General features: G+C 27.7%; 2 protein-coding genes across 2 annotated transcripts; both read left to right on the top strand.

Moving 5' to 3' along the window:
• Positions 1-6,282: 6,282 nt before the first annotated feature.
• Positions 6,283-7,705, top strand: LOC106757259 (temperature-induced lipocalin-1-like). The gene is made up of 2 exons (XM_014639891.2): positions 6,283-6,744; positions 7,396-7,705. The coding sequence occupies exons 1-2, from the start codon at positions 6,373-6,375 to the stop codon at positions 7,579-7,581; spliced, it is 558 nt and encodes a 185-aa protein (XP_014495377.1). The 5' UTR covers positions 6,283-6,372; the 3' UTR covers positions 7,582-7,705.
• A 3,825-nt stretch (positions 7,706-11,530) lies between these two features.
• LOC106757108 (temperature-induced lipocalin-1-like) lies at positions 11,531-13,090 on the top strand. Its single transcript, XM_014639695.1, has 2 exons — positions 11,531-12,029; positions 12,698-13,090. The coding sequence occupies exons 1-2, from the start codon at positions 11,658-11,660 to the stop codon at positions 12,884-12,886; spliced, it is 561 nt and encodes a 186-aa protein (XP_014495181.1). The 5' UTR covers positions 11,531-11,657; the 3' UTR covers positions 12,887-13,090.
• Positions 13,091-13,885: the final 795 nt, after the last annotated feature.

Here is a 13,885-nt window from a genome sequence, read left to right as displayed (position 1 = left end):
AATAAATGGCCTAGAATGATGTATGAGACCTTGTGGAATTGTTAGAAGGATGAATGAAAGTTGGGTGTAAATGTGTCTTTAAGACTAAGCGTGACTCTCATGGCAATATTGAATGTTATAAGACCTGACTTGTTGCTAAAGGTTTTACTAAGAAAAATGGCATTGACTATAAGGAAATTTTTTTGCCTCTTTCTAAAAAAGATTCTTTTTGAAATTATCATGACATTAGTAGCTCATTATGATCTTAAGTTGCATCAAATGGATGTTAAAATCGCCTTTCTGCATAGGGATTTAGAAGAAGATGTTTATATGGATTAGGGATGGCAACGGGTCGGGTCGGGCACGGATAGTGCCTACCCGCAACCCGACCCGCCGGATAAAAATGTACCCGCCACCCGACCCGCTACCCGTCGGGTACCCGCTTTAAAAATACCCGCGGGTATTTTAAAAATCTGCGGGTACCCGCGGATATCCGCAAAAAGTAAAAAAAAATATATGTTTTGTATTTTTTAAAGTAAAATTTAAATAAAATAACAAAAATATATATATAGTATAATATAAATTAAATTAAATATAAATTAAAATTTAATTTTAATTAATTTTAATCTAATAAAATATAATTTTATTTTATTTTTAATTAAATTTAATTAAAAAAAATATAAATTAATTTTTTTATTTATTTTTTGCGGGTAACGGGTACCCGCGGGTCGGATAGTATACTACCCGTACCCTACCCGTTTAGAAGCGGGTATTAAAATACCCGCTACCCGTTACCCGCGGGTAGTAAATATCCGCGGGTAATAACTACCCGCCACCCGCGGATACCCGTGCCCGCGGATTTTTTTGCCATCCCTAATATGGATCAACCGGTAGGGTTCATTAAAGAAAGAAAAGAACACATGGTATGGTAAACTTAAGAAATCAATATATGGACTTAAACAAGCATTTCGGCTTAAGTTCAATGATATTGTTATGTCCTTTGGATTTAAGGAAAATAATTTTGATTGATGTATATATGTGAAGGTCAGTAGGAACAAGTTTATATTTTTTATTTTGTATGTTAATGGTATTTTGCTTGTGAGTAATGATCTTGGTCTATTAAGTGGGACTAAGAGGTTTCTCTCTATAACTTTGAAATAAAAAATGTGGGTGAGACATACTATGTGATAGGAATAGAAACATTTTGTGTAGATCATAATGACTGTTAGGTTTATCTCAAAAAACATATATTAATAAAGTTTTAGAGAGATTCAGAATGGATAAATGTTCAGCATCTCCTGTTCTAATATAGAAAAGAGACAAGTTTAGTCTCATGCAATGTCCAAAGAATGATTTGAAATGGAATCAAATGGAAGATATCCCTTATGCATTTATTGTTGGGAGTTTGTTGTATGTTCAAACATGTATGAAGCTATATATTAGCTTTGTAGCTTGCATGCTTGGTAGATACCAGAGTAATCTAGGACTGGATCATTGAAAAACTGCAAAGAAAGTTTTAAGATACCTACAAGGAACAAAAAATCACGTGTTTACTTATAGGAAATCTAATCACCTTGAGGTGATTGATTATATAGATTCAGACTTTTCTAATTGTGGATACAAGAAAATCTAAATTCGATTATGTGTATTTTTTAACCGAAGGAGCGATTTCATGAAAAATTGTGAAGCAATCCGTTATTGTTGTATCTGTCAAGGAAGCTGAATTTGTTGCATGCTTTGAGGCTACAATTCAAACTAATTGGTTGTTGAACTTTATTTCAAGGCTTGGAGTAGTTAACAGTATTGCCAAGCTGTTGAAAATTTATTCTGATAATTTTGCAGTAGTATTCTTTTCTAAAAGAACAACAAGTATTCCAAAAGTGTTAAGCATATGAAATTGAAATACTTTGTTGTTAAAGAGAGGTTTAGAAAAATAAAGTGTCTATATAACACATTAACACTAATATTATGATTATTGACCCTTTGACAAAAAGGTTCCCATCCAAATTGTTTGTTGACGATGTAAAGAATATGGACATTATGTCTGACATTGAATGTTGAATGTTAATGTTATTAATGTTTATCTAACATTTTGAGCTCTTTATAAGTTTATGAAATTTGTGTTTTCTTCTTTATGTGTATAAACATGTAAATTATGATTAATAAAACAAATCATGCTATTGTTATTGAAAATGATTTTATGTTTGAACCCATTATGGACTTCTCGTTGTAAGGTCATATCATGGAGAAAATGATAATATAATAGTACATGGAAGGAAACATGTTGACTTAATGATGTGCAACCGTCATGAATCATGTTATTTGTGTATCTTTAATTATGAATAATGATGGAACCAATTTATATAAGGTCTTTTAATGCATATTATATTTATGCATTAAATCATATAATGTTATTATAACATCATATGTGTTAAGAAGTGAACTTTAAGCCTAACTCAATCCCACAAAACCAGTTTGTAAGATGAGATTTGCACCCACTTATAAACCCTACTCACGCAGAGGTATATACATCTTGAGCGTGAGAGTAGACATTAAGGGTGTTGCTCCCTTCACCTCCTCAAGTGGGTCCTGCACCTCTCCACTATTTTAATTTATTTCAAAAATATTTTACACCTCTCCACTATTTTCTTTTATTTCAAAAATACCCTACATCTCCCCAGTATCCTTAACAATTTTTCTCTTTCTCTCTACATTAATGTAACGCTCACATGGGAGATTTGAATTTGTAATATATTACAAAATATAAAATTCAGAGGAAACTTCAATATTAGTACTTCCACTTCCATTTTATAAAATTAAAAGTTAGATGCAAGTACAAAATAATAAACATAATAATATTAATAGTAAATAATGATATATTATTATTATTATATATTAACTTTATAATGATGAAAGAACTAAATAAATTCTAAATCTTTATCTAATAAATTAAATATTTTATTCAAGTTATTTGAGTCAAACATGTCGGTGAGTTAAAACATAATATAATGTTAAAAATTATAGATATTATATGTAAAAAAACACACATATGTATAAACTTTTTTCTAGAAATTTAGAATAAAATTTTACCATTTATTAAGTAATTTGAATCAAACTTATTTAAGAAAATATATCACAAGTTCAAATTTGAGTCATGTAAATGCTCCATTAATGAGCCAAGTAAATGCTCCATTAATGTAGAGAGAGAAAGAGAAAAATTGTTAAGAATACTGGGGAGATGTAGGGTATTTTTGGAATAAAAAAAATAGTGGGGAGGTATAAAATAATTTTGAAATAAATTAAAATAGTGGAGAGGTGCAGGACCCACTTGGGGAGGTGAAGGGAGCAACACCTAGACATTAATGGGCGGTCCAATAGCAGGTGGAACAATATGCACAACAAACAACAATTATTACTAGGATAGACTCTAACCTAGCTCTGATACCATGTTAAGAAGTGAATTTTAAGTTTAACTCAACCCTACAAAACCGACTTGTAAGGTGAGGTTTGCACTCCACTTATATACTATAAATTGACCTCATCTCTAGTTGATATAAGATTTCCAACACACCCCCTCACACCGAGATATATTCATCTTAAGCGTGAGACTAGACATTAATGGGTGATCCGATATTGGCTTGATAGCGGATGGAACAATATGTCCGGACAAATCTCGTTAGGATAGGCTCTAACCTGGCTTTGATATTATGTTAAGAAATGGACTTTAAGCCTAACTCAATCCCATAAAACCGGTTTATAAGCTAAGGTTTGAATCCACTTATATACTTTAAATTGACTTTATTTTTATTTTTAGTCAATGTAGAACTTCTAACAATATCAATCAATTGAGAGAATATTATAATTAATTGACAAATTAACGACTCATTTAAAATATTATCATAGATTCAAATATGATTTAATAAAATATCAAAACGTATTCATTATTATGGAAAATTATAATAAAAATATAATAAAGATAAACTAAAAACGACTTGATGGATATTGGTTGATAAAAGATATTATCGTCTTGTGTATGACCATAATGACACTTACCCATAAAGATATGAAAAGAGAGAAAAAGAAATAGAAGAGAAAATCTTTTATGGATCAATGTTAGTATTCTATAAATTAATATTCTATTATGATTATATTATAAGAATTGTAAATTCTAGAATACTTTATTTTTGTAATAAATTAATAATGTGAAAAAACTACATATTAATTTAGGAGAACATGTTCAACCTCTCAACATAAAAGTCTAGAGCTACGGGCTATATCTTGCCAAGACTGAGACTCAATCCTATCTTTTGATTGGTCTCCTCCATACTCATAATGAAAAGTAATTACAAAATATTAATATATACATGTGTAGCCTTGATGATTAATTTTGGGATTGGAGTATAATATTTTTTAAACTAGACATAATTTTAGTCTCTATATTATTCAAAGTATAAAGTTCATTCTTTACAAATTGCAAACAAAAGTTTCTTTTTCTTCTACACGTCAACACTCCAACCTTGCATATAATCAAAGATTATAAACAAAAGATAAAAAAAAAAAAAAATTAGTATCATTTTCAATCTCTACCAAATTAAAATAACCAAAATTAGCCATCTAAATTAAATCCACCCCTATGCATATTGGAGCAAAATAATATCAAATTTTGGGGAAACAAAAATGAAAGTTCTCTTCCTTTTGCATTAAGGCTTGTCTTTAGTTCAAAGCTATTTCTTGCCCCTTAAGCCTTATCTCTTGCCCTTCAAGCTACTACAATCGGTTAAGTTTGGCATTTTCCAAACTATCCAAAATGTTACTTCAAAATTATATGATTCCAGAAAATTAACAATGTCTCTTCTGAGAGGAGAATACCAAGTTGAAAACTATACAACATTCAGCATTTTTCTTACAAGAAAAGCATAATATAATTTGCAAATGTTATAAGAGATTTTTGAGAATTATAATCTTTAATTCTTAAGTAAAACTCTAACAAGTTATGATGACATTAATACTAAATCTAATCCAAGTTATAAGTTTATTATATCTCTAAGCCTTCCCATAAAATAATTATAAATTTATTAAATTAATAGTTTATTCATAAAAGAATAGTTTTGATTTATTTAATTCAAAGTTAAAAATAACCTCATGAAAATTGAGCAAACTGTAATAAAACAATATGCAGGAAAAACTTATACCGATTGTGTTTGGGGTAACTTTTACTTAAATGTAAAGTGACATTCTAATCTTTTATTATAAGAATAAAACCCTAATAAATAAATATTTTTTTAAGAAAAATATGAATATATATGTATTATTTTTTATCTACTGAGAATAATTAAAATAACCACATAGAAAAACACTCTTGACCTTCTTCTTTTTTTTCTTAAAATGCAAAATAAAACAATTATAGGATTTAAAATTAATAAAGAGCAAAAATAATTGAAAGAGAGAACAAAGCCTTTTAGAATACTAGAAAGTTCTATGTTATGGAATACGTGGTCCAAACACTTCCACGACTTTCTTAGTCCAATCCTTTTGTTTATTCTAAAAAAATCTGGAATAAGAGAATAAAAAGTATCTACTTTTTTCAGCTATTATTTGCTAAACTATATTCTTAGAAATAAATTCATCAAATTTATTCTTCTATATTTGAAAAAAAAAATTAACCTATTAACCATTTGTTTCTTTTTTGTTGTTGCTGTCTATACATACTGATATAATTTTAAAAGCCAATTTATAACGTTAAGGTCCAGTTTAATTAAATGAAAATTTATTTTAAAATTAAAATAAACATTTCAAAATTAAAATCAAGCTTACACAGGACTACTTTTGAATATTACTAGAAAACTTAATGAGGCTGTATTTTCCAATATTCCAAACAGGCACTATAAAAAGAAAAAAAAAAAAAAGAGGAGACAAATTTGAAACCCACAATTAAGTTAGCAAAAATCTTTTATTTAAACACATTAAATAACATAATAGTGATAAATATTATTTAAACAAAATTAGCATCTGTCATGCCAATTTTTAATTTTTAGTGTTTTATACATAAGCTTCTAATGAAGTCGATGGAGTCAAAAGTAAATATTTCAAATTGCGACATATAAATTCATAAAATTTAAACAAAATTTTCATAGACAAAATTAACTACCAATTAAAGTTATCATGATTAAGGTATTTTCTTTTGGTAAAAATACTTATAAAAAAAGTGATTCAATCATAGCCATGAAAATAATTATAGATATTATGTCTAGGTTTATTCTAGAATTGTTAAACAAGTTTCCTCTGTTGTATATATGGATAGACAGACTTATCAGAAACCTGATAAAAGGGCACAACTTGAGAGTACCCAGAAAATCATCGTTTGTTTGTGTTATTTCCCAGTTTAAGGTGGTAATGGCGAAGAAAGAGATGGAAGCTGTGAGAGGTTTGGACTTGAAAAGGTACATGGGTCGATGGTACGAGATTGCTTCATTCCCTTCGTTTTTTCAGCCAAAGAATGGTGTGAACACCAGAGCCACATATACCCTTAACAACGATGGTACTGTGAATGTGCTGAACGAGACTTGGTCTAATGGAAAGAGAGACTCCATAGAAGGTACTGCTTACAAGGCAGACCCAAAATCTGATGAAGCAAAGTTAAAGGTAAAATTTTATGTTCCACCTTTCTTGCCGATCATCCCTGTCGTTGGGAACTACTGGGTCCTCTACATTGATGACGATTATCAGTATGCTTTGATCGGCGAACCGACCAGGAAATATCTTTGGGTAAGTAAACCTATTTAACTTTTGTTGCTATCTATATTTTTTGTTGTCTATGTTTTCTACTGTGTTCTGCTGGTCGAAAATTATATATCTTGTAAAGTTTCACGACATGGAGCTATGGAGCTGGTGTTACTCACTATATTAAGTTTGTGATACAAAACCTTTGGAGAACATTTTTTTAGAACATTTGAATATTAATTATATGTTAATATGTGATTGATAAAAAATTACTCCACAATCAATAATAATAATAATAATAATAAACATCATTGTGAAGTAATTTTTATTGTAGAGTAATTTTTTATCAATTACAGATTGACACATAATCAATATTCAAATGTTGTCAAAAGAATATTGTTTAAATATCATTATCCTTTAACTTTATATATATATACTTTTAATAGAAAAATGATATTTTAATACTATTTTTGACACTACACGTGTTAAGATATGGTTTCACGATTTCAAATTAAAAAAAATTTTAGTTTTTTCCTTTTAAATATACCTTTATCTAAGTTTTTTAATTTAAAATCGTCTAATTATATTTTAATACATGTGCGGTGTCAAAATAGTGTTAAAATATTATTTTCTTTCTGTATATTTAACGTCTTGAATTCTAGACATTTTCTAACGTTGGTGAATTATGAATGGTAGATTTTATGCAGGCAAACCCATTTGGATGAAGAGAGCTACAATTTTCTTGTTGAGAAAGCGAAGGAGGAAGGATATGATGTGAGCAAACTCCAGAAGACTCCACAGAGTGATCCGCCACCAGAGGCGGAAGAAGGATCCCAAGACACCAAAGGCATTTGGTGGTTCAAATCCCTTTTTGGCAAATAGAGTTTATTTATAGAATAATGGTATTTTAATAACTTTTCTTTAATAAATTTTTTAACAACAGGATATGTCACTATTTTATTGATCTGTTTGAATTTATTCTAAATAAATATTTAAAATGGACCAATCATAAATTGTCACGTATATATTATTAAAAAGTTGTAAAAAAAAAAATTGTTAAAAAGATTTTTTCCTTGTTTAAAATGAATTTGAATTTCATGTATTGTGTATTCTGAAAGATTGAATATCCCTTTATAGCATGGATGTGTGTGTTTGGTTGCTCTCTGATTTGTACATAAACGTTGGGGTGTAAATGTTTTGATGTTGAAGTTACAAGTCAAATCTATGTAAGTAAAGATATCAAACTCCAAAGTAACTCTACAATTTTGAACAAATTAAGTATGAACTACTCACTTCAAACTCTCTTTTAACTAAAAGCAGTTCTGCATGTTTGAGATTATATATCTATGCAAATTTTCATATGCTTCAACTCTACTAATTTTTCTTTCACTAAATGTGGTGACATATAACAATTTTGGTGATGATATAAGATTGTATAAACGTTCTTTGTGATAAAAATAAATTAAATTTATGGCCCATCACTATAAATTTTAGATTAATCTTTGCTCTGTCATTTTTTATAAATTCAGACAAGTAAATCTTTTCTACACTTTCATCTTTTGTGTTTTTGTAATTTACATTTTAAAATATAAATTTTGTATTCAAGAATACAAATCATGATGGAGAATTTGAAAGTGAATTTTTTAGACCTTTGCAGAAGTTATGGTATGAATCATATTTTTTCAACTCTCTTAGCATCTTAGCAAGGAAAAATTGATCTTTATAAGAAACGACTCAAACCATGCTTAATTTTAATTTTAAACTTCAATATTTCTGAACATGAGTAATTAGTACATGTTATTTACAAAAGAATAATTTTATTAAATTGAATTAGTTCTAGATAAATACTAGACATTAAATCTCAGTTAAATATATTACCATAAATAAGATTTTTTACGTTTACTATTTTTTTGTCTTTTACAATGTAAAAAAAGATTTAACGTAAATTATAATTGTTTTCTTAAAAATAATAAAAATTTGCGAGAATTTTGTTTTTACTTATATCGAATTTATATCAGATTGATTTGGAATGTCCCGGGAGTGGGTAGGGAATAGATATAGATAGTAGCTTTTTATCCTTTTCGTTCGATAAATATTTGTTTTATACTTGTTCTCATATTCAAGCATATATATATATATATATATATATATATATATATATATATATATATATATATATATATATATATATATATATATATATATATATATATATATATAAAAGTGGATATTTACATTCTTTTTAATATTTGTAGATATTTATAAAACAATTCTAAAAATATTTAATAAAATATTTTAACCTTAAAAATTTATAAAAGAATTATATTAAAATATATAAAAATATATAAAGTTATAAAAACTTTATTGTTATTAAAATCTTAAAAAATCTATATAAAAGTTTATAAAAATTGAGACTAGATATATTTTGGATACTAACAAAATTCCAATTCGGTTAGAAAAAGATATAAATTTATATACATAAAATATCTTGATTGATAAAAAATATTTTAAAATAATATCAAAATTAAACTTTGAAACTTTGATCTGAAGGAGACATTATCTCTCCAATGTAGATATATGTCAAATTTTCTCCAACAATGTGAACCAGGTCACTCACCAACAATGTGAATTAGATCACTCACTATTTTTTAATATATATATATATATATATATATATATATATATATATATATATATATATATGTGTGTGTGTGTGTGTGTGTGTAAAAGAGGGTATTTTAGTAAAGTAGAGACTAAGAGGTACTAGGTTATTATAAGTATGGATACTATAATTCGTCCATTTAACATGTGGACATAATAAATACATAATGTTATAAATTTCAAGTTTTAATTGTCTGTAAAATTTCATAATTTCAAATACTTTTATTCTTTTGTATTTCTAAATGGTGAACTCAAATCCTAATTGAAAACCCAATAGTATTTAGAAATTTCAACTCAAATCAATTGGTCTTGAAATTTTATTTCAAGACTTTTCAAAAAATAAATATTTTAAAAGTATTAAACATACGAAATTTAAATACTTTAGCGTTTAAAAAAATTTAGAATCGTAAAATATAAATAAAACATATTAACACTGATCTTAGTTAATCTTTTACCTCAACTTACTAACTGCTTAAATTATTTTTTGAACATGAAAAAAATTATGAATATTATGTCCATAATTAAATGTTGAGTATCAATATTGTTTAATGTGGCATTATAAATTTTTAATATATAAGTATATGAAATTTGTATTTTATTTTTCACGTGTTTGATAAAGAAAATAAATTATATTATTATTATTAAAGATGAAATTATATTTAAATTCATTATAATTTTTATTGTAAAATTATATTAAGAAGAAAATGATAATATAGAAATAAATGAAAAACAGAAAATGTCAATTGAACTATTTGAAACCGTCGTATAAAACAATCTGCAGAAAAAAGCTGATAAAAATTGTGTTTGGGTAACTTCTACTTCAATGTAAAGTAATATTCTAATATTTTATTATAAGAATAAAACCCTAATTAATAAATCATTCCTTTTTAGAAAATATGAAAATATTTGTATTATATTTTATTACTGAGAATAATTAAAATAATCACATAGAAAAACACTCTTAACCTTCTTTTTTTGTTAAAATGGAAAGGAAAAGAATTATAGGGTTTAAAATTAATAAAGAGTAGAAATAATTGAAAGAGAGAAGAAAGCCTTTGAGAATACTAGAGTGTTCTATATGATGGAATACGTGGTCCAAACACTTCCACGACTTTCAGACAAGAAAAAATATCTACTTTTAAAGTTATTATTTGCTAAACTATATTCTTAGAAATAAATTCATCAAATTTATTCTTTTATATTTGAAAAAAAATTAACCACTTAACCATTTGTTTTTTTTGTTGTTGTCTATACATACTGGTATAATTTTAAAAGCAATTTATAATGTTAAGGTCTAGTTTAAATAAATGAAAATATATTTTAAAATCAAAATAAGCATTTCAAAATAAAAACTAAGCTTACACATGCCGACTTTGGAAATTACTAGAAAATTTAAGGCTTAATATGTTTAATGATCCAGTGCGTATTTTTTTTTTCAATGTTGTTTTAAAGAATGGAAATTTTGTTTAAATATGTTATGGAGAAGGTTTGCAAAATCCTAATTTTGAGATAGGGCACGAAACTCTATTTTTTGTGGCATGACAGTAATTAAATACTATCTCAATATTATTATGCACACCTGAATTATCTGTGTTAACTATTTAATCATTTAAACAGTGTTAACAAAAAAAAAGATCAAATTAAACAAAATTTATTCTTTTTAGAATAACATTAAACATTAAACCAAAATGAATACACTTCACGAAAATAAAAATCATAGGAGTAATAAGCCAAAATTTAACGAGGCTGTATTTTCCAAGATTCCAAACAGACAATATATATAAAAAAAAAACAAGAAACCCACAATTGAGTTAGAAAAGTCTGTATACACACTTTAAATAAGATAATAGTGATAAATATTATTATTTAAACAAAATTAATATCTATGATGCCAATTTTTCACCTTAAAGTGTTCTAAATAAGCTTCTAATAAAGTTGATGGCATCAAACACGAGAGACAAAAATAAATATTTTAAATTGTGACATATAAATTCATAAAATTTAAACAAAATTTTCATATACAACGTTAACTACCAATTAGATTTATCATGATTAAGGTTTTATATTTTCCTAAAAATACTTCTAAAAAAAGAAATGATGCAATCATAGCCATTACAATAATTATAGATATTATTATGTCTAGGCTTATCCTAGAATTGTTAAACAAGTTTCCTCTGTCGAATGTATGTATAGACACACTTATCAGAAACTTCATAAAAGGGCACAACTTGAGAGTACCCAGAAAATCATCGTTTGTTTGATCTCTGTGTCGTGTTACTTCCCATTATAAGGTGGTAATGGCGAAGGAAGAGATGAAAGTTGTGAAAGGTTTGGACTTGGAAAGGTACATGGGTCGATGGTACGAGATTGGCTCATTCCCTTCGCGTAATCAGCCAAAGGATGGTGTGAACAGCAGAGCCACATATACCCTTAACAAAGATGGTACTGTGCATGTACTCAACGAGACTTGGTCTAATGGAAAGAGAGGCTATATAGAGGGTACTGCTTACAAGGCAGACCCAAAATCTGACGAAGCCAAGTTAAAGGTAAAATTCTATGTTCCACCTTTCTTGCCCCTCTTCCCTGTCACTGGGGACTACTGGGTCCTCTACATTGATGACGATTATCAGTATGCTTTGATCGGCCAACCAAGCAGGAATTACCTTTGGGTAAGTAAACCTATTTAACTTCTGTTGCTATTTATTTTTTTCTTGTCTCTGTTTTTCTACTGTGTTCTGCTGATCGATATGGTGTTAGTAACTATATTAAGTCGATAGTACGAATCATTTTAAGTTTGTATTTAACTTTGCAAAACTCTTGTGATTTTTCTTTATATTTGAAGGTGGTTGTTGTGATGATCTTAGGCTGATCTTCGAATGTAAAAGCGAAAACCATAATCTTCCTCGACCCTTTTTTTTTTTCCATGATTTGCTTGGTAACTGGTTTCTTCAAAATCCACATTAGGAAATAAAAAATGTGTTTAATATTGGACAGTATTAGTTCCGAGCATAAAGTTCTATGACAGAGGGTTTTGTGCTGAAAAGGTGGTTTTGTATTTGAAAGAGAAACAATGAGGATAAAGTTTTGTCAAAGATTTATGTTTTTTTATCTTTAAATGAATATTGAGAAGAATGGGAAATGGGGTATTCTTGTTTTGAGTAATGGGTCTTGAATTCAAGACATTACTGAGGTTGAAGCTTTACCAATTCAGAATGTTACTGCAAACTGATACTGATAAGTTGAAAGTTATGTGTTGGCATTGCTGCTACAGTTAGTTTAAAAAGCTTGGTGTTAATTTGATTTTGCTGAGCTAACGTTGGTGAATTATGAATTGTAGATTTTATGCAGAAAAACCCATTTGGATGAAGATATCTACAATTTTCTTGTTCAGAAAGCCATTGACGAAGGATATGATGTGAGCAAACTCCACAAGACTCCACAGAGTGATCCGCCACCACCAGGGGCAGAAGAAGGATCCCAAGACACCAAAGGCATTTGGTGGATCAAATCCATTTTAGGCAAATAGACTTTATATATATATATATATATATATATATATATATACACGTTTAAAATGTATTTGAATTTGATGTAGTGTGTATTCTGATTAAGAATCTTCTGATAGATTGAATCCCTCTATAGCATGGATGTGTGTGTTTGGTTGCTATGTGATCTGTACATAAACTTTGGTGTGTGAATGAATATTTTGATGATGTTATTTCAGCTATAAGTTGAAGTTTAAAAAACATGGAGGACTAAGTCGAATCTATGTAAGTAAACAAAGCAAACTCCAAAATAACTCTAAATTTTATAATAATGTAACTGCTTATTTTTTTATATCTTTTGGATGATTCATTAGAAGTTGGAAACAGTCCTGAAGAAAACAAACTTATAATTGCTCCTCTCTTAGTAATCTCTTGGTGTTTCAAGGACAAACGCATATTGATTACTTCAATTTTATTTTATTTTAATTTATTGAATTCTAAATGTAGTTTAAAACTTGGTATTGAGCCTCTTGAAAATGTTTAGTAAAGTTTCCAAAGAACTACAAGAAGTATAAAAACAAGAAACATTTCTTTACTCACCAAGATAACTCATTGTTTTTAGTTTTTGTAGTGTGAGAAGCTCACAAATTTTTGGAGTTGAATACTTTAGTTTGAATGTACTTTTGTTGAATTGCAATTTTAGATCAAGATTCTACGTTATGCCTGAATTGCATACTTCAAGAAAGTTCATCAAGAATTACAAAAGGCCTGGATGTATTTTCAAGTACATAGATTTTAGAAGTTAATTGTTTTAAATTTGAATATATTTTTGATGAATTATACTTATAATTCAAAAACACATGAGATTGAGTATCAACGAATACCTTTGTTTACACGAACTACAACAGACATGAAAACAAGAAGCATTTATTTGCTTGCAAAGTTATAAATCTTTGTTTTCTTTCTAGCTAATATCAAAGACTCATAATTTACAAGAGTTTGTTAGTTTCAATTTGAAAGTTTTTTCATTGAATTGTAGT

The sequence above is a fragment of the Vigna radiata genome, chromosome 3 (genome assembly GCF_000741045.1).
Source record: "Vigna radiata var. radiata cultivar VC1973A chromosome 3, Vradiata_ver6, whole genome shotgun sequence".
Classification (NCBI taxonomy): Eukaryota; Viridiplantae; Streptophyta; class Magnoliopsida; order Fabales; family Fabaceae; genus Vigna; species Vigna radiata.
The sequence above is the reverse complement of the archived record's forward strand: the minus strand, read 5'-3'. Positions and strand labels throughout refer to the sequence as shown.